Source organism: Drosophila hydei, unplaced genomic scaffold, assembly GCF_003285905.1.
Source record: "Drosophila hydei strain 15085-1641.00,03,60 unplaced genomic scaffold, DhydRS2 tig00000172-arrow-pilon, whole genome shotgun sequence".
NCBI lineage: Eukaryota > Metazoa > Arthropoda > Insecta > Diptera > Drosophilidae > Drosophila > Drosophila hydei.
In genome coordinates, this window is record NW_022045682.1 from 240,603 (window position 1) to 261,932 (window position 21,330).

General features: G+C 43.1%; 1 protein-coding gene across 12 annotated transcripts in view; it reads left to right on the forward strand.

The window, feature by feature from the left end:
• Positions 1 to 3,052: 3,052 nt before the first annotated feature.
• Positions 3,053 to 21,330, forward strand: part of LOC111596239 (protein turtle) — a 39,392-nt gene continuing 21,114 nt past the window's right edge. For 10 of the 12 annotated variants that reach the window (XM_023310357.2, XM_023310360.2, XM_023310363.2 and 7 more), the window contains exons 1-4: positions 3,053 to 3,120; positions 5,005 to 5,521; positions 15,696 to 16,190; positions 19,501 to 19,622. In XM_023310357.2, coding sequence (XP_023166125.2) covers positions 15,755 to 16,190; positions 19,501 to 19,622 — 558 coding nt within the window. In that variant the 5' untranslated portion in view covers positions 3,053 to 3,120; positions 5,005 to 5,521; positions 15,696 to 15,754. The remainder of the gene's footprint in view (positions 3,121 to 5,004; positions 5,522 to 15,695; positions 16,191 to 19,500; positions 19,623 to 21,330) is intronic. The other 2 variants (XM_023310359.2, XM_023310358.2) reach the window with 2 other exon arrangements.

Genomic DNA, 21,330 nt, shown 5'->3' on the forward strand with positions numbered 1-21,330 from the left:
TTAAAAAATTTGTATAGGTTTTCTTTTTCTATTTCTGATATTCTTAATATCTGGCATTTTACATATTTGCTAACATTTTATTTTACAAAAAAATTATTTAAAAAATGATTTTATACTTTTTTGAAGTTCATGTTGTCTCTTTGTCAATCTCGATTGACGACAGGCAGCACTGGCAGGTCAAACCGAAATGGTAATGGCGGGGATGTGAGGCGTGAGGGCTAAGGCGTGAGGGGTTAGAAGTGAGAACAACACATACACTTGGCCCAAAAAAAGGGAGAAAAAAACACTTTTTAGCCACGGCCGCCGCCGCCGTCAAGCTGCGCGTTATCCTTTGTGTAATTTTTGGTTTAATGAGGCAGGATTGGCAGCAAGAACTTGCCTCTTGCTGCTTCTCCGGCACCTTCTGCCTCTCCTGCTGTACACCTCTTTTGTAATAGCCAGCTTGCTTTTAACGATGCCGCACAGTAGGCAGCCATATTTTTTTCACTCATACATTTTTATGGCTGGAGCATTAAGTTAAAATTTGTGTTAAATATTTTATTGTTTTTATGGTCACATGAACACCTTAATTTTTATGTCAGTGTGCCGCGACATAGGTCCTGCAAATTATGAATATTATTTAACGCTGCGTCTGCAATCCTTAAAGCTAGCTGACAAAACTGTTGGACGTCTCCTCTCATTCACACTCCCACGCAGTGGGTGTCTGTGTGCGTGGGCATATTATTAGTTGTGAACCTTTTCAGGAGCGAGCTCCGGCAGCTAATGGGATACACAATTATTTTGCCACCTGTCCGATTACCAATGCAACGTTCGATTACAGGTTTAACTTTTATCTATCTGCAAGGGGAGGACATGAATTGGAGGAGACGAAGCAGTGTTGGGTGTTGGGTTTCCTATTAATTACTCATAGCCAGTTGTGTTCCTTGCTGTGTCCAATTAAATAGAACGAGTAAGAGCGTTGAAGACGGTCACAACCGACTGCACAATACTCGTCCATGGCCTTAATTGGAATGAGCAATGGAACTGACCATATTGAACTTAGGTCTATATGTAGAGGAAGTTATCCTTGCTGATAGACATACGAACAGCAAGAGGGAATTGCGTTAAACCAACTCTACTCTACTTTACTCTACTTTGCATCGTGAGCAAGTATTAGGCAAGGTAATTACTAACTATGCCAACAGCTAGCAAACTCATGAGTTCTGTCTTATGGAAAACTAAATCACTTTTCATCTAATTGATTCGGCAGACAAATCAGCTTCATGGAAGTGGAATTTATGAGTGGCTTGGCATTGATGCATGTCATATCTAGAGTCAATTTTATTAGTCTCAAAATAGCTCATAAATACCTAAGGAACATCGAATGAAGTACAGGGCAATTAATCTGTGCACATTGACCAGGTACGACCAGGACCAGGGACCAGGACGTGTACTTGGGGCATAAGATGAGCAAAAGTAAATTATTTTTAGCATGCATAGGTTTATGGGACGTAACGTCGCCGAAATTTGCAGATTTATTGCAGCTAAAATCAACGCTAATATAATGCATAAATCAGGCTGATCAAGCCAACATACGATATATTCGCTTGAATCTAGCATAAATAAGTTCGTTTCGGCTCTACCTCTGCTGAACGGGCCAAGTCTCTGGCTACATGTGAGCCAAATGAAATTCAGCGAAAACGAATCATTTTGGCCAACTGCTGATGGCTGGGGTTGGATGGCTGGCTGCCTCGCTGGCTAGGTTACCCTAAATTGTTCGACGGCTATATTAGGTGCACGCTTTTTTAGTAGAGCGCAGCAAACAGACAGTCAGAAACAGAGAGGGAGAGAGAGAGAGAGACCGTTAGAGCGCAGACGTGTACTCTCTCGCCTTCCAGCGGTCCTGCCAAATGCTCTCAGTGAATTGCTAGGGAAATAACTGACTGCGAAAAAAACTGGGTTTTTCGCAGCAGTTCTAGCAGCTGGCCCTCGAGTTAGCGCCTGGCTAATTGAAATATTGCATCGTAGGTCAGTTTGAGGCAACTACCGTGAGAACTCGATGACAATTTCAAACACTTCTGCAGTCACTGCCAACCTTCAGAACCGCTCTAAACGCCTGTGTGAAACCCAGGATGCCTAGTGGATAGCAGATAGCAGGTAGCAGGCGTGTCAGCCGGCAAAGTGCCTTCAAAGAGGCAATCAAAGCTGGGCTTAGCAAACCTGTCCAGCACTAATTAAAAACCCATTTACTGAACGCGAGCGCTGCCAATGGAACAGATGTACTAAGCAGCACAGAAGTACAACAATGTAGAAGTAGATGGCAAAAAAGTCGACTGCAAACAGTACCTCGGCTTGCTGGTTGCGGTTGTTTTTGTTTGCCTGATCAAGTTTGGTGTTTTCACACATTTCCAGATCAGTGGCCAACTGTCGACTTTTCTGCGGGCCTACGCAGCGGCCTAAAGTTGAAAACAAAACTTCAGTTGGTGAGTGGGAAACGGGTTGACGGGCTGACGGGTTGGCTGGTGCAGAACGAAACATAAAACTGGTTTTTGGGTCAAAGCGAAGGGCTACTAGCCCGCTACAGAGGCCAGACAACGGCGTACTGGCAAACTTGAGATAATTATTCAATGAAGCCGAGATCTCGAGACCTGAGTCGCACTCGCAGTCGACAGCTGTCGCAGCAGAAGGGCTATGCTAAAGGGTTATCGAGTGGCTGACACACATACACACGCACACGTGCACACACAAGCAACGACTCGACCCGACTGGACAGGTTAGCCAACGAGCGTAGCAAAGGTGAGCATCGGCATAGGCATCGGCATCGGCATTGGCATCGGCATCGGAGTGCGGGTATAAGAGTCATCCAGTCGGCTTGAGTTGTTTGCTAGCCATTTTCGCGCAGGTTCTCGCTCTCTTTCTCTTTCTCTCTCGTGCGCTCTCTCAGATTTTCTCTTGTGCTCGTGCTCTCAGCAGAGGTTGCTCCGTGGCTCTCCGGAAGTTGTGGTGGCTGCAATCATCGGGCAGCGCTACTGCTTTATTCCTGACGTCGAGCTCGGCGCAGATTTAGTACTCAATTGTTGTGCTGCTACGGCGTACGTGAACGCGGACTGTGAAACACAACGTTCAGTTCTCAGTGAAGTTGTAAGTGCTGTTTGTGTCTGGTTTCTGTGCCTTTGCCTGTGACTGTGACTGTGTTAGTGTGTGCGTGTGTGTGTGTGCGCGCCTGTGTGTGTGCGTGCGTGTGCCTGCCTGCCTGTCTCGCTTGTGTGCGCATATCTGTGTATGTACACACGTACTATGTGTGTGCAAAGATGAAAATTAGATGAAAAATTACAAAAAATAAATCAAATAAATTGTAAATGCAAGCAGAGTGGGCAAACACCCCAAAATGCTCAAGGGGTGGTGCGACATTATGTGTGTGGCTGTGTTGAAAAAATAATATATGGAATCGCATCAATATTGAAAACACAAAATACTCGCAAGCGTGAAGCAAAAGCAGGGAGTGATTCTCAATTTTGTAACAGCTACGAAGTTCATGATTTTCACGCTCACTGTCAGAGGACCACACCCGCGCGGATGCACAGGTTACAAAAAGAAAAACCAGCGGCTGTCGTGCTAGAGAAAATCACCAGAGTCAGAAGCAGAAAAGAGCTCAGAGTCAGAGCCAGAGCCAGAGCCAGAGCCAGTGTCAGAGCAAGAGCAAGAGCCAGAGCGGAGGTGCAAGAAAAATTCCAGTTTTCGACTGCAACCCAAAGGATCACGCGGAGAGCAGAAGAGCGAAAGAGTAGGTCGTCGGCGTCGTTAATAGCTCGCTCGAGTGGCTGGCTGGAACGCAGCTGTGTTTAAGTTCTAGCAGCGATGGGGGAGCAGCAGAAGGAGGAACACCAAATGCAGGGTAGTTGTCGTGCGGGACAGGATGTTCGCCAAAGTTGCGCAAGTGAATATTTCCCGCTATTTCAAGCGAACGTTATGCGCTAACAAGACCGTTTTAAACCAATGTCAGCTGTTTAGGATTTCATCTTAGAAAATAAATTTTGCGGTTTGCCAATATTTTAGATAATTATTTATGCATGCTTTACTATGCAAAAACGCAGCACGACAAGTCAAGTTGATTAACCACAGATTTAATTTTACTGCAAGCTTCTGTAGCTAACAAAAAACTCAACTACCAAAAATAGTGACCAAAACATTTGCTTGGTTTTATGGTCTGTTACGAAAACGCTGTTGGGAGCAGCGTTTTTTTTTTTTTGGGCCTGGAAAACTGGTGCTCAGCCAAGTTGTGCAGTCGGCAGAGCAAATTTTCCAATAGAGAGGAGAGTCGCTACCACGCGTCGCAGAGCCAAACTGAAACCGAAACAGAAACAGAAACAGAAACATGGAGCTGGCTGTTCGACGTTCGAGGTATTGCCTCTAACTTGGCAACGGAGCGCTCGCATCTTACAGCTGTGCTGTGGTTCGCTTCTGGCTTCTGGCTCTGTAACTTTTTGGGAAAAAAAGAAGGTTAAGCGAAAAACTAAACTAAAACAAAGCAGCACTCTAACGGGGCAGGCAGGTGGACAAATTGTAAAAGTTACGGAAGCGGTTCGTGAGGGCTCGAACAAAACATTACACTGTGTGATAATTATATAATGCGTTTCAGGACAATGTCTCGGACAGCGTGTCCTGATGCCAAATGAGTCACGTGCTTGGCAAACCAAATTCTATACTGTATGTGTGTATGCGAGTGTGCGAGTGTACGTATGTGTGTGTGAGTTTAGTGTTAGCAAACAGGGCGTGAAAAAAGTCGAAAAGTGGCAACCCAATCGGGAGTTTACAGCAAACAACTTCCTCAGACCATATGCGATTACAACATCAAAATCGAACATAATTTTTTTATTTTACGCCGAGTTGATTTAAGTTGATGTGCATAAAAAGCGACGTCGCACCAGAATATGGGTTGAATGTGAATGTTTATGCTTGGCCATCGCGTTTATTTTACGTCTTATGTATTCTTTTTGTTCTCAACCCTTGAAATGTTGCCTGTAGCCCAGCTCCACGTAAAAGTCAACGGAAACACTCCCGTCGGCAGCAGCAGCGGCAGCCATTGCTGAGGTCCTTCATCAAAATGCGCACACACACAAAAGTAAATGTATATGAAAAGAAAGTGTCATAAATCAAGCGATTATCCTGTAAACAAAGTGTAAAACGCGCCCCAGCAAACAACAACAACAACCTTTAATAAAAACAGAACCAGAAACCCAACAAGGAGTTTTTCTTAATAAAACCCGATTTGTATTACGTTAAAAGCCAGCGCGGATAACAACAACAACAACAACCGTCACAGCAACAACAACAAGAACAACAACAACAGCAAAGGCGTGCTTTTTATTACTTGAGCATTTAATTTTGCTGAGTTGCTGTTGGACATTTCATCTGAAGCCCAACAAGGTTTCGGGTCCAGCTACAACTACATTGTTTGGCATTTTCGGAGAGTCCCAGCAAAAAACAAGGCACTACATTGGATTGGGTTTTAAACACATTATATAATGCTTGCGACAGTGAGGTGAGTAAATAGTCGTCTTCTCTGATCGTCTGCTCTTATAATAATCCATAGTGAACACAAATAGCAGTGCGCTCATTGGGAATATCCGACTAGCAAATACTCTGAACGACATGCAGCGTAGCAGTTTTAGCCTGCCAGTTACTCGTATAGCCCTTTTGGTGCATATCAATCTTCATATTTATAGAGTTACTCACTATAGAGTTACTTACTCTCGAAGAAGTTTCGCTTTAAAGTGCCTAAAGTGTTCGCGCACACAGGAACTTAATTGAATCGGAGCTTCTCTATGGAAATCGAGGGCTGCTATCAGCACACAGAATAGGCGAAAATGTAATTACAATTTATGCATTTTTCAATTACAATTGCAAAGTGTATGTAAATGTCACAATTCAATTACAAGGCCTGCCATGGCAGAATGCAGACAGACAGTGCACAACAGAGCATAAAAACAGAGCCACAAAACAATCGGAAAATGTGTGTAAAACTATTCTTGGCTTGGGTTGAGTAGCTCAAGTTTGATTGCTTCTATGGTTTTGGCTCGGGCAGCGCCTTTCCACTCCCTGCCGCCGACGGCTAATGTAATTGTAGATGGTAAGGCCCACAAGCATGTATATCTATCAGTTTTTAGCTTGTAGCCGGCAGCTGCAATCGATTGGCAAGTAGGAAATTGCAATTTCCATAAACAGAAATGTGTTTTGCTTGACTTAACCCCAATGCCAAACATTTGTTTAGACTTTCGCTCTGTCTTAATTTAACATTGATTGCACACACACACATACACGCACACACACTTTCACACAGACATTTGTTATTATTGGCTGTTCTTTGAAGCTATCTTCTCCAAGTGTCTCGACATCTCGCAGACCGAGGCTAATGGTAATAGTAACAAATTGTGAATAATGATAAATGGCTGCGTTTATCTTTATTTCAGCACTGTCTATTGACCCAGCCAAATATGATTACTTCTTCCCAGCTATGGCTAGAATTGTTTCAAACATTTTTTAGTTGCTTAATTGATTAATCGCTTCTTCCTCACATACTCGAACATTTGGATCTCGCTATCTTAATGGAAAGCAATTGTAAACTCGCACACGAATGACGTCGCAAAACAATAATTTCTCACGCATGCAGCCAAACTCGCATAGACGGAAAAATGTGTAAACAAAATAGATTCCAAACAAAAAGTGGCTATCGAACGACAGCGAAATGAAAATATCATCAGAAAGCAAAAAACAAGAGCCTCTGAAAATAGCTCGAGTGGAGAGAGACGAATGAGGAGAAAAAAGTGAGTGACCAGCTAGCTAGAGCCACAGCCACAGCCAGAGCCCCAGGCAGAGGCAGAGGCAGAGGCAGCGACTGGTCAGCCGTCCCGCAGTTCATTGGAATTTCTGTTTGAATGTGATACCGAATGGGAGCGAAATAGAGGAAGCAGTGTCAGTGGGGTATAGGGGCAGAACAGAACAGTCCGAGAACCGAGAAACTGGAGAGCACTTGAAGTGTACTGTGCCATAGAGTTAGGCGTGCTGCTGTGCGATTATGTGAATAGAAGAGCAAATCCGAAAGGAAAAATCAAAAATCGAAAAGCTGAGAAACTGAGAAACTGAAAAACAGAAAAAATCTTTGCCTCAGGTAATAATGAGGCACATTTATGTATTGCCTAAATTTTCTCTCGATGTTCGATGAAGTTCACTCAGTTTGAATGCTGGAGATGTTTGTTTACACACACATACACGCGCACACATTCAGCTTAAAAGCAGTTATATGGCTGTGATGGCGCCCAAAACTGGCGCGCATAATGATGCGAATGCTGAGCACAAAACATAAGCCCCAAGAGGCTCTACAGCATAGCGATATTCACCACAACAACGATCGCGTAGGCCCGAAGTTATACTGGAGGGGGATCGGCGACATTTGTATAAGAGAGGGGAAAGAGAGAGAGAACCTCGTATAAGAGATAACTTGTTTTCCAAGCCCAAACTCGAGTGCGACAGATACACAGAATTTCCTGTATTAGCAGCTGTGCTAATTCAATGACGTCAGGGAAGACTGAAAATGCAGAATGTGATTTTAGCATCAAGCTTCAGCAAGTCGCATCAATCTGCTGCAGCCATAGATCTGCGCACTTTCCACTCAGACGCTAGGGCATATGATGTAGGTGTTATTGTATTTCCCGAGTTTACATACACACACACACACACCTACCTCTTAGCGTTGGGCATTGTTTTTTTTTTTTACTCCATTGGCAGTGAAGCATAAAAATTGACCTAGTTCGACTGTTTTTACAGCATGACAAAAGTTCGCTCTGGCAGTAAAAGGGACTAGGACTAGGTTAAAAATATCCTTATTCTATTTTTGGCTAAAAGCGCAAACTGAACGAATGCAAATATATCTTACTGAAAGTAAAATAAGGAAAAAAATAAAGATAACTAAATAATCAAATATATTGCATCTAAAACCAAGAACTGCTTAGCTTAACTTTGTAGGTATAAAAAAGGAGGCAGGAGAAGAGTTTCCGACCGGTAAATATCATCCACTGAGAGGTCAGTCACACCTACTTTTGCATTTACATTTTAATAAAATTTAGCTTGGATTCCCATATCCCCAAACAGATAAAAATTAGAAATTGTTTGCATTTCTTGTTCAGCTTTCTCAAGAGCGTCTGCACTCTGTTCACCTTTTTGGCACTACAAAGAAAGAACTGTACATATATATATATATATATATATATATATACATGCGTATATATAAGCAGAGAAATACTTGCAGGTCGGCACTTCAATTTCATAACTTTGTATACTTTTTTGCAGCTATGTGGGCTCCTTTTGTTTTGTTACTGCAAAAGTTTTGGAGTGAAAATGGGATAAAAAGCTTTTGAAGCGCTTTTTGTGTGTGAAAACCACAAACTGAAAGTAGAATGCAGTAGAATACTTTGTGCGAAAGCAATTAAAAATAAAACAATTAGATGAGCAGAAAGAAAGAAGGGCAAGCACAGAAATTAAAGAACACAAATGTTCATTATCATATTCAAATGTGGCTTGCACATTCAAGAGGGCAAAAGGAAAATTCAAAAATTCGTAGCCATTACATGTACACCCTTTTAGCCACAATGGCATTCCAATTTAACAAAACTCGCCATAATTTGCACTCGATATCCCCTTTAAACTGCCCCTCTTTGGGTGTCTCGTGCCGAGTGGCGAGTGCCAAAAGCTATTTAGGCCCGGTGCGGAGGCCAGCGCTCGGGCAGCTCTTCTTGGGAACTGCTGCTGTAAAGTGTGTTCGGTGTTCATTATTTCGTAGTAGCTATTAAAGTAATTTGCCACATTTGTCGCCGGCCATTAGGCGCTATTAAAGCGCAATCAGAACGATTTCCCCAGCCCGTGGGCCGATACTTGAGAATCAATTTCAACAACGAAAAACTTCTCACAACTTCTTCCAGCACGAACCCTTTTTATTAGTTCTGGTCTATCGTCAGGACGACGCAGCATAAGTCGCCACTTTAAAAGGACCTTCAGACCGCACTAACGACACAATGCCGTGTCGCACAGTGTAGTTACACTGTGCATACAGTTCAATAAACTCATCGCCTGCAATCGCCAACTTTTCTTATAGAACTCTGGTAAAAATCAATATTACCTTAGTCTATTTGCTGAGTCTGGCAATGTTGCCCGAGAAATTATAGATTTCTGTTGCTCAAAGTTCAGTTTTTTTAGCTTTGCATTACTTCAACTAATTCAATGCGAAAAAAAATTGTTTTTTGTATAGAATTTAATCTGCATTCCAGCCCCAGGCCTCCACTTTAAGGCATGGAAATTCATTTTTGCATAATGGGAAAAGTTTTACACTTCAGTCATGATTTGCTTTTCTTCTGCTCGCAGCATTTCATTTAATGCAGCGGCCAAAAGACGTGCCTGTCAAAAGGGACGCCGACGGGGCCAATGGGCAGGACGACGACATCGCTTCGAGTCGAGTGCCAAACTTTTTGCCAGAGTCTCGCTTCGGAATGCTCCGTACTTCACTGGAGAGCTTAACTATCAGCATTCTCTTAACTACCAAACAGCGCAGCTGATTGTCTGTCGTGCATGTTTGCTGGAAAAGGTGCGGATGGTCGTTAAGCCCCTCTGAGTCTATATTTATACTACTATAAGTTGAGCCTATGCGAAATGGGTAATTGGGGTATACGAATTTGAAGTCACTCAAGAGGAAGGTAGCTCTAATACCATTTACATTTATTATATATTCCCGATTAGCTTAACTTAATGCCGACTCAAAATAATCATTTTGATTTGTCTCAAGCAAAATAAGCCTATTTGCTACTCTCCATTTTGAGTTGCCTATAAAAAGGCCAATATAAGGATGAGCATGCTGATGATGATGACAATGAGCAGCTGATGATATTTATGTAGCAAGAAATTCATATATAAAGCTTAATATCGTGAAGATATAAAGTTTTAAGAAATTGACTTTACGGTTGGTTATAGATGGCAAAGGTGGAGTCGACGTCCTTCCGGCATTGCTTTTATATAATTATTGTTTGTCCGCTCGCTTGTCGCCCATCTTGGCAGCACAAATAATAACAAAACTTTCATTATTAATTTTTCTTAATCGAAATGCCGCAATTAAGAATGAAACATAAAACTTTTCTGCTCGCCTTTGAGGGCGATTTTTCGTTCTTCTTTCATTCTCCCATTTGCTTCATTCAGCCTCCTGCCTCTCGCCTTCTGCTTATCCTGCTTGATGACTTTAATAATTATGAGAAAAAAGATGAGGTACAAAAAATTATTAAAGAAACTCGCGAAATACCACAAAAAGTAAATGCTGTAAAGTCAAATTAAAATTACATAAAAAAATTGTAAAAATCATGTGAAAAAGAAAATTGACACGGAATTTGTGCACTGTCATCGATGATGAGTTCGGACATCGGACGGCAATGCAATGTAATAATGATAAGTGAAGAAAAGATGTACTAACGAAATTAAACAATTCATTATGGAGTCATTCTTGTCCCATATCACAGCGATACCGACAGACTCACAACGAAGCAATTCTGCTCAATGAAAACTTGCTAAGTAATAGCCTTTGAATAGCTCTGATAAAAGTGAAAACTAAATGAGAAGCACAAATTTATTGTAAATAATATAAATGAGCAGCAACTAAGCTATTGGACTTGATGAGGATACACATATTCACATTGTGCGAGCGTCCAAAGCCCGTATAATTTCCTGTGCCGCCCAACTACGGCTATTTATGCGCCACGCCACTAGGCAGGCGAGGCTAGCCAGGGCAATGAGTTTCACTGGCACTCGCACTGGCACTGGCTCTGACTCTGACTCTGACTCTGACTCTGTCTCCATTTTGACCAAATTAAATTTCAAAGCCAGTCATTAGACCATTACGGCCTGCTCTTGCTCTTGCTCCTACGCCACTCTGGCTTCGCTCCGCACAGGAACCCGCAAAACATCCTGTTGATGTCAGCAAATTTTATTTATTTGTGGTTCGTGTTGTATTACAACATTTTAGAGCAATTAAAATTGTACAATGGCCTATGTTCGTCCCATTCTCCTAGCTCGTAGCTGTTATCGTTTGCTCTCCCGATTCCTGCGAGGCCCATAACATGGCTGCCGTTTGCCTCTGCCAGCCGGGTCGGCAGCTTATTTGGCCGCATTTCTTTTTAGATCATTTAGTGTAAGTGCCTTTATAATGATATATTGACTTTGCTTGTCCCTACAATTTGTATACTCGTTCACGCAGAGAAAGGCGCATATAGGTTTGCTGCAATGCCTGCCCGGCTGCCCGTCTGACCTCATTGAGCCTCTTTGTGTTCATGTCTGAGTATCCATTTCTTCCACTGGACCTCCTCTTCGTATAGACATCTTAATTTGGAACGTGGACTCTGAACAAGTATTATGCAGTCGGTTCGTTCGCTTGTTACATGCTACAGCTTACCTAATGGCCGAGAGTGGACCTAATTGCCGCTGTGGCAACGTTACATTTTCTAAAATTAAACGACGGTATATATTTTAATGGCCATTACCTTCGCCCACGGCAACTTTTGACTCATCTTGGGTAACATAATCTCGCTTCATCTAGCGCGTAACTGCAGACTCAGTGAATCAGATCTAATTAATTTAATAACAAAGTGGATACATTTCGAAGCTTCAGTCGCATATTTATTGAAATAAAGCTGCGCTAGATCCCAGATTTTAAAAAGGACGCAATGCGGCAACAATGGCAGTTGACAAGATAATTTAATGTTTGCCGTGGCAAGATGACAATGTGCTGCAGTGTGCCTGGTACCGCCGTCGTTTTTTTCACACGCGACCCAAATAATATATATGGAGACTGTTCTTATTGTTATCCCTAATGTTTTTTGTTGTTGTCCTTATGCGCTAACAAGCTAATACGCTTGAGTCTCTGCACTCTTTATTCCACCTAGAGGCAGCAGCCACCAGAAGTGCACGACCTATTTCATTAAAGTTTTAACTCCGGCCAATGCGGCGTATGTGCAATACCAAGAGTGCTCGCCTTTTACCCTGCAAAGCTGGCCATATGTGACAAGGGATATCTACACATGCTGAAGCTCGAACTTGACGCCTTGGCATGTCACATACAAAAATATATTCCCTCTTTAGTCATTCCCATTGGGTACAGGGTACACCAGTGGTGGTGCTGGAGCCGATGCTATTGCGGTTCTCCTCCAGTTTCTTTTTTTCTTGTTGTATTTTTTGGGGCATGTTTAAGTACGTACATATATGGCCTCGCATCACTTAGTTTGTAGTCGCCTGCAGCAGCTGCAACACAATAAGCTAAAAATTTGTAAAAATTTTGTTTTGCACTTAAGTGCACACTATCGTACCCTTGCTACATGCAAACACATCAACCAAATGCCTCAAGGAGTCGCAGAAAAAGCGAGACTAGGGCTGGGCTGAACAGCCATTCGCAGTTGTTAGACTGAGAGGGCGAGAGCTGCAACTCGTTGTGGGTTGGACCCCTTGTCGCGTTGATTTGAAGATGTTGTCCGTGCTGTTCAAGGGTTGCTTATTAAGTAAACTGTGTAAAACACGTTTAATTAGTTTTCAAAAGAGTCGGACACAAGATTCCTATTTAAATAGGGGGAAATGTTCGTTTCAAGTGCTTCGAGCTATCGAGGACTTTTAATTAAATTTTTTTTGATTCGATGGAATGTGTGGCAAGTAGCTATCGATCAAAGATCATGTGTGCAGGCGCGTAAATCGTTGGTCGCCCAATTGACCGCTGACCATTTTTGCTTCAGTGTGCAGTCAACCAAAAGCTTTTACTCATCGCCGCATCCGCATCCGCATCCGCACTCTGCTCTTTGGACGCAGTCAGCGGGAGCGGCAACGGAAACGGATCCCATAAAGTGCTTGCCACACAGACAAAAATAAAATGGTGCTGCGTTAACGTCAGCTCATTGAACTGCTTTCCATTCCGAGCGTCAACTCATTGGAATGCGTTCCACAACTCGCAGCGCGATGATTGCAGAGTCGAGGTACCCACCTCTGCTATCTGGATGCGTGTCTACATACACTTTAGTGACAACGATGTGGTCGAATATTTAGTTATGAAATCTCGGGCTGCAGCAGTGTACGCATTAACACAGTCGCCAACAAAGGCGGCCATATGCATGGCTATGTGCACTATGCGAACCAATCAACTGATTTTTGGCATCCACATCCTTGGACCGTTCCCCAGCTGGCATCGTACTTCACTTAATGATTGCCCCCACACATTTGGGCTGGTTTGCATTTGGCTACGTGTAGAGCGTAGAGCGGCAAATGCAATTCGTTTGCTGATTTGTCATTGTGAGCCGAGTCCACAACAAAGATGGCCGCCACAGTGGCCATCAAATGTCGAGTTGGCTCCCTCTTCGCCGATGGTCCATCGTGCAGCATCCATCGTTCGACATCCGGCGTCCATTATGCGACGTTCGAGCTCAACTTGAGCTGATTTACAAATGAAATCATACGCCATGGCGGGTTTTTCGGTAATGAAAATTCAGTCATAAGGGAAATCATTTTTCCGGCTTTTGTTCTATTTTAGTTGTGCCTGGCCATGCTCTTCCTGCTCATGTCTGTATCTGTGTGTGTGTATGTGTGAGTGTATGGCCAGGCCGCAACTGTTTAGATCTAGCCTAATGTGATTTTTGTTGCTAGCTGAGTGGTTTGTGGGCCGTTGGCTTATATTGGGTAGATGATGATGGCTCTGAGCTGGAGCCAGGTAATGGCCACTCGTTCCCGTTCGTGCCCCTGCCTCTGCGCGCACACATGCTTCATAAATAAATTTCGTTTTAATAAACTTGTCATAATGCCAAAGCGCAAAAAGTTTTCATAATGCTTGACGTTATTAAAATTTTACATGTCATGCCAAAAGGATTTAAGTCGACGCATGAGCCATGCCGAAGCATTCCGGCACAGTCTGTCCCACGCTCTTCACTCCTCCCTCTCGCTCGCTCGTCCTCCTATGGAGGGCATAATAACTTTGTGACAAAATGTGTATCGCATTAAAGATAAAGCTGTGAGCAGCTTGCATGCGAATTTCGGCAAGGGTGTTTAATATTCGGCCTTCGCATGCTGCAGTCCTTGTTTATTGTTTGTTGTCTGTTTTTCACTCCCGTCAGGGGTATTAAGTTATGCATTAAAAGATCACTAATGACGTTTATATACAGTGCCGTCACAGACGCGCACAAAGGTAACCACAAAACCGCTGTCCCAGCCCTTCAGAAATTGAAAATTAAGCGAACGAGTTGTCATCTCCTCAGTAACGCGCCCCATGCACAGGCGTCAGCACTCGACTTGTTATGCTCCTTCAGGACATGAAAAGAGTATATTGGCTTTGCCCAGTATTAATCTAGCTATCAGTCTGTGTATCCGTCTGTCTGCAGAAGGACTATGACGACGAGCCTACGTGGTCTGCCCAGCAGATAAGCGCGATAACCGTGAACGAGCATTGGACAGTCAACTACGCCCGTCTGCATAGCCATGTAAGAGATGGTTAAGAGTGCAAACTCGAGTTACTTAATTGCAGTGGCAACATTTAATAAAGCTAAAGCAAAGATTTGCTTGGCTATGCCGACCCCCGCCGCGTTGACAAAGCAAACGAAGGAAAATCGTTAGAAAAACGCTTTTCTTGCGTTTTCAAATGTGAAAAGTGTACGCGTGTGTGAGTGTTTGGGTGTGCAATATAAGGATATTACCCTATCTGAGAGAGTGTGTAAATGCGTATGTAGAATTTTTATGCTGATGCTGCTACTGCTACTGCTGATGCTGATGTTTATGCTTTTACTCAGGTTGCCTAGGTATTCGCACAAATTCCTCGCTTAAATACTGCTGACTGCTGTGCCAGGAGTTGCCGTTGCGAAGGGGCAAACTTTTGCACATATTGAGGGAATTTCGCTTAAAGCATTTCGAATAATTTAATTAAAAATACCTTTTTGGCCGAGCGAGTATGCCGCATCATTCCGCTGCATACTTGTGGGAGAACGCGAATGTTGCTAATTGTGGATTCAATCCCTTTTAATTAACTACTCAGCAAACAGTGGGCCCATATATAACACTTAGTCCTAGATCTTCAGATAGTTGCCAACTCTACAACAATGGCCCTCACGACAATCAACACAAGTTTTACATTTAAAACGCAAACTTTTAATGCCAAACAGCGCAAGGAAAAGTTTCAGCTATTTGTATAGGCGCAACGCAATTTAATGGAGGCAGCCTTTGTCTCAATTCCGTGCAGCCTCACCTGCCTGGCAAACTTATCTGGCTGTCTGCCTTGTAGCTACAACCTATTAGCTGCTTAACTTTATGTGAAAGTCCGTGTGTGAACGTTTGGGTGTTTGTCTACAAAGGTGTTGGCGGGCGCTTACATGCGAGCCTTTTGTTTATTAATTTGTCATCTGCGCTTTGCAGTTTGTGTACGATTTCTATCGCTTACTAAGTTTGTGGGCATTGAGGTGTCGATTGAAGATGGGCGCCTACTCAGCACCTGCTCAGGGCAGTTATACGCAGATACAGCGCTTGGCGCTGATTGACGTTCTCGAGTTGACATTGATGATTATGCTAGACAGCTTGCTCAGATTGCTCAGCTTGCTGTCAGGTGTGGTGCTCCACTTGAGGCTACTGAAACTCATTTCAATTCTTTGTGTTCTCTCTCTTTGTTACAGATGACGCCAGTGCAAGTGAGAACGATACGTTAGGCGGCGTTGACTATGGGACCAGAGGCATGGGCGTGTGTGCGGACCCTGGGTCTTATCGATGGTGTCAGGCATTAAGCCGGTCGCGTTCGTCGTGCGCCACAAACACAAACCAATCAACGAGAAAGCAGACTCAACAACAATCAGACACAATCAGCGAAAGTACCAGAGCCGAGTCAACAACTGTAGCATCGATATTCAGAAGAGCTACGACGACGCCGACTACGACGACGATAATTGCAACCGCTTCGACTCCAAATCAAACGCCGTTGAAAACGGCTGCGTTCACAGTGAAAACAACGAGAAGAAGAAGAGACCAGGACGAGGACGACGACGTCGAAGAGGACGTCGACGGCTGTGCTAGCACTCCGACCAAGACTTGCCGATCAATACAGCCTCTGAAAGTAGTGCTCATCTGTCTACTTGCCTTCTTGGCACAACATGCACAAGCTCACAATATACCAGGTAAGTTGCTCTGTCATACATCGATATATATCGATCACGATAAATGAAAATCTACATCTTAAGTTTCAAGTATCCGAGATAGTGGATGGGGGTGGCTATATCAAGAACACATAAAAATTACTCTATGGCATCATCGCTTACATTATAATAGTTAATTTATTATCTATAGGCTGGGCTGCCCCAAAAATATTCATTGATTTCTGTGCAGTAAAGTTGCCCAGCCAAATGGTTACAGAAATCGAGCCATGTGTGGGGCTTATGGGCGGGGCAAGCGCTGTGCGTCGTTTCGCCCAGATTCATTTTTATTTGGTATTCACGAAAATGTAATGGTGCACAATAAGCGGCTTACGTGAGGGCAAAGCTGATTACATTTGGCAATTAGTTGACAGTTAGTTGAGGTTGTTTTGCCTTAATGGCAACCAAAGCTGGCAGCAGTGAGCGAAATTTATAAGCAAGTAAATACATCTATGTATATAATCATATATATATATATATATATATATGTATTTTATATATATACATATGCATATTAATTTTAGAAAGAGATAGAAGTAGAGCGAGGTAGCTGCTCGATAGACGTGACATGCACTTGGGAATTTCATTTCCAGTGGTGGCACTAGGAAAGTTTCGACCGGCTTGCTTTAATGTACCGTAACGATTCTTCAAATGAATTAAATTAATTTAGCCGAAAATTGAAAATCCGCTGGGGATTTCTATAGCAGCCAATGGTATGGCCACTTCGTGCGCGGTCGAAAGGTCAATTGCCAAGTACGCCTCAAGGCGCGGCACTTAGAGGGGGCGGTGGTGGTCCGAAATGAGTTCCGGGAAAATGTAATGGCAAGCGCTGTTAGTTGCAGGCAGCTTGGCAGCCAGGCAGCCAGGCAGGCAGGCAGGGAAACGTCTCAACTTTAAACCATGAAAACAAAGTGCGCTGCTGAATAACTTAAGGCAAGTCGGGAGAGGACATCAAGTGCCTGACTGCTTCGGCTTTTGCGTCGGCTTCGGCTTGGAGGACATTTAAAATTGTATAATGAGACCACTTTTGCATGTTAACGCAATCAAAAGACGCGACTACAAAAAATACCAAAACACCAACGGAAGGGGCTCCAAAGGCCTACTTCCTGCTGCTCTCGAGTGGCTCCGGCGACCTGTCTGCAGCATTATCAAAGGGCAATAGACGCTCAAGAGCGTTCACTGTACAGTGTACACACTCATTCGTTGTTGTTTCTGTTCATTTTCATGTCGCTTTTTATGCAACGTCTGAAGGGAAAGGCCCTACTCCCCCCACTCGACTACTCCGCACTCCCAACTCCCCACTCCCCACTCTCGACTTCTACTACTTTACTGCCAATGTTCAAAGTGTTGCCTAAGCTGGCCAAGTTAACAGAAATTTATGCAAATGCCAAAGTCAACAAGCGTTCATTGCATAATATGAAGGATACAAAGAAACATCGGGCCAGTGAGTGACTGATAAAGTGTATGCACGACCAAGCGACTAGCTGACAAGCAAGCAGGCGGTCCGCAGCCGAAGTCCTGGGGCCGTCTGACAATCTATTCTCAGAGTGTTCTCTCAGGCATTGCCTTTCTTTTTCTTTCTTTTTCAATGCGCATGTCTATGTCCTCGCACACATCCATGTGTATTAATGCAGTCTGCTACAGTGCAAGTTGAATCCTCACTTGTTTCTTTTGCCATTTCGCAAACTACTTTAATAATAATATACTTAAGTGCTTTACTTCTAGTTTCGTTCAAAGATTAATTTTGTAAATTCAAATATCCAACGTGGCAACGGCATCCAAAAACTTGCTGCCCCACATCTGGCAACAACAATAGCCTTGTCAAAAGCTGCTTGTTAACAAGTTTGTCTGTGGCACGGACAACGCTGCTCTGTCTTTAATTGTTTTCGTCCCCGCCCTGCCGCACCTCTCCCCATGTGCGTGTGTGTGTGTCTGTAAGAGGATGCGCCATGGCATTGCAACGTTTCGTTGTTCTGCTGCTTCCGACTATTCATTAGCATTTCCGTTGTAGACCAAGAGCCAGGAAAGGCCTTGCCTAGCCAGCAAGCAAGCAAGCAAGCAATTTCGGCAATTAAAGCATCGCACGTGCGCGTGCTTTAAGCGCACGCTAGTTATACGGGGCCTGGCTATTGTATGCTTTGCTTCGTTGTTGGCTTGACAGCTTCGTTTTAAATACGACACATTAGCAGATCACCAGGGGCGGCAGCTATGCGAGAGGCCTGTCACTCCGGGAGACTACGCTCTCAGCCCAGCTCGGCTTGAAGTGTTGACGACTGCAGTCGACAGTCGGCAGTCGGCAGTCGGCAGTCGACAGGCGACAGACGACAGACGGCTGTCGACAGTTAGTCCAGCTACGAGCAAGACTGACAAACGCTAATCAAATGTCACGTATCGCACAATGGATGGATGAAATTGGAATACAAACAAGTTGGAACTAACTTTTCACACACAAATGACAGCAATGGCGAGAGGAGTTGAACCCAACTCCATGCAGTGTACAATGAGTTTTGTGATTCTTGTAATGAAAATAAATTATACAACCCAATTATTTCTTGTGATGGGTATGATGAGCTTTCGTTTCGATTTCCAATCAGAGTTGTGCTCTGCAAGTTGTCTTGCCGTAATCAATATCTACCTGTAATGGCGAAAAGCTTGTAAAAACTTGACAATGTGAACAAAGCCAGACGGAATGGCCACGGCTGCAGGCTGTACAACAGCGGAAACATCAGTCAATGGCCTTCCCACTTGACATGTGACCGATGTGGCTATCAACGATTCCATTTAGAAGCAATCCGCTTCGCTTCTATCGTGCTGTCCGTAAAAAACGTCAATAGCATGCCAGTGCATACTCGACAGCCCTCTACAGTAGTGGCTACTCCACATAGCAACGACCTGGCACACGGCACGGTGGATCCTGCATACTGGACCGGCCAAATGTCAAGCCAACTTAGTAAATCGTGCAGAATGTCACGTAAACATAGAGGCACGTCGACAGCGGAGAGAACGGCGGGCTCAGTGTTGACTCGGTATTGGCCGGATTAGGGGAGGACTCTTCAATAAGTAAGAGATTGACTACACGCAGATTGCACAGCAGGTCAGCGAAACTTTCGACCCATCAATCAATTGATGTCAAACACTCTCTGCGCGCGTCTCCAGTCCGCTTGCTGAACAAATGTGGAACAAACGTTGTAGAAGACATTGTTCCTTTAGGAGCTGAATGCTATCATTAGCGACTATTTTATTATACTGTGTACCTTATCTCTGAACACCATCTCTGTTTTTAATATATTTGCAGAAGATGCTGTGCACATCACGGCCATACTGGGGGAGGGCGTTGTCTTCAACTGCCACGTTGAGTTCCCCAACGATCATCCGGTGCCATATGTCCTGCAGTGGGACAAGAAGGTGAGCGAAACGGTACGATATCACACATCAAATTTCTTCTCTAAACTCTCTTTTTTACATTGTTGTTTGATAACGCAAAAAGCTAAAGAAAGTAAGAAACAGATAGACAAAAGTCGAAGAAAACGCGACAAAATGTAAACGACACAGTAAACCGAAATACTTCCATATATCAAGCTATATTCAACGTTTTCGACTCTTTACCTAACTATCTACTTACATACATAATTACCAACTAATTTATGAGCATCCCTTAACTAACTAATCAATATTCGGTTAGTTCCTTGCATTTATGTTCCGTTCTGTTCTGTTCCACTTGATTTTCAAATATTATTGCTATACTAATTAATGGCCAAGTAGGCAAAAAGCCAGCTTTAGCTCCACAGTGCGTATGCGTAATAATCGAAATTTGTTGTTAATTAGGCGTAACTTGTGTTTGACGGTCATTTAAATAACGATTACTTGTATTCGGCTTATGCTAATGCAATATAACACTACAATATATATAGCTTGAGATGGCATTGGATATGTCCATAATATTTGATATGTATGTGTTTTATGTGTTGCTCGATTGGCAGTTTCAAAATAAATATATATATAAGTTATCTATTATTTCATTTACTTCTTCTTTCATTTTTATTTCGGCATTGAGTTGTCGCCAAGGTGCCAAACGTAAACTTCACTTAAGCTTCGCCAAATCGGTAACATCTTCCTAGCGGCTCGCTTAGATATTCCACAAAACAGAATATTATATGGACACCACACACACACACACACATACACCAAACACTGACAAGAGTAAAAAGAAAAGTGCTTTTCTAGAAATCTAAAGTAACGAAATCAGACCAAAGAGAGCGAAAGAGAAGAAAAATTCACCTATGTTCATTTCGTAAACAAATCTCGTTCGCAAAATCGCAAATCGAACTACCTGTAAACAAATCTGTAGCTGTTCTTCACTGCCAACTCATAGCAAAACCTAACTTAGCCGCAACAATTCATAGCAAAGACATTCGTAGCCACATAGCAAAGATTCTAGTGCAATTTATACGAATCCCTGCACTAATGAAGACTAACTTGGCCACATCTTGAAGCTACGCACAGAGTTTGCGGAAATATGCTAATGTTTTCGATAGGTGCATTACGATACGACGATACGTTTTTAAATTAACCTCTTAGCTAAATTACAAAGTTGGCGCATAAATAATGCGGATTCATTACGTATTTTCCTCAACTCTGTTCGACCAAAAGTTCTTCTTCAGTAAATATTCAGTATTCCACTAGAAATGCCAACTCACAAATCACCCTCACCACTAACCCAACAACCCAACCACCCAGCCAACCACTCCACCACTTCTGCAACAAGCACTGCAAATTCCCTGATAGCTAGCAGTAAGCAACAATTTATTTCCATTACGAGAAATAGAACAAAGCGAAAAGCTGCATTTTGCTTATGCAGATATCTATTTTTAAAAAGCACTAAACTAATTCTGCCTTTTTTCTTAACTTTTTTACATTCCACTTTCGTTTCATTTCATTTTAGTTTAGTTTATACAATATGCCAAGGCATGACTATAATGTAGATATATGTTGTTATACGGTCAGCATGCGTTGCATAACTGTTCTCCTTGACTAACCTCGCAGGTGGTCAAATGTATGTGTGTATAAAGAGCTGTAGTTAGATGGGGCTCATTACGAGAGTGCAAGTAGCGAAGCTGCAAAGCTG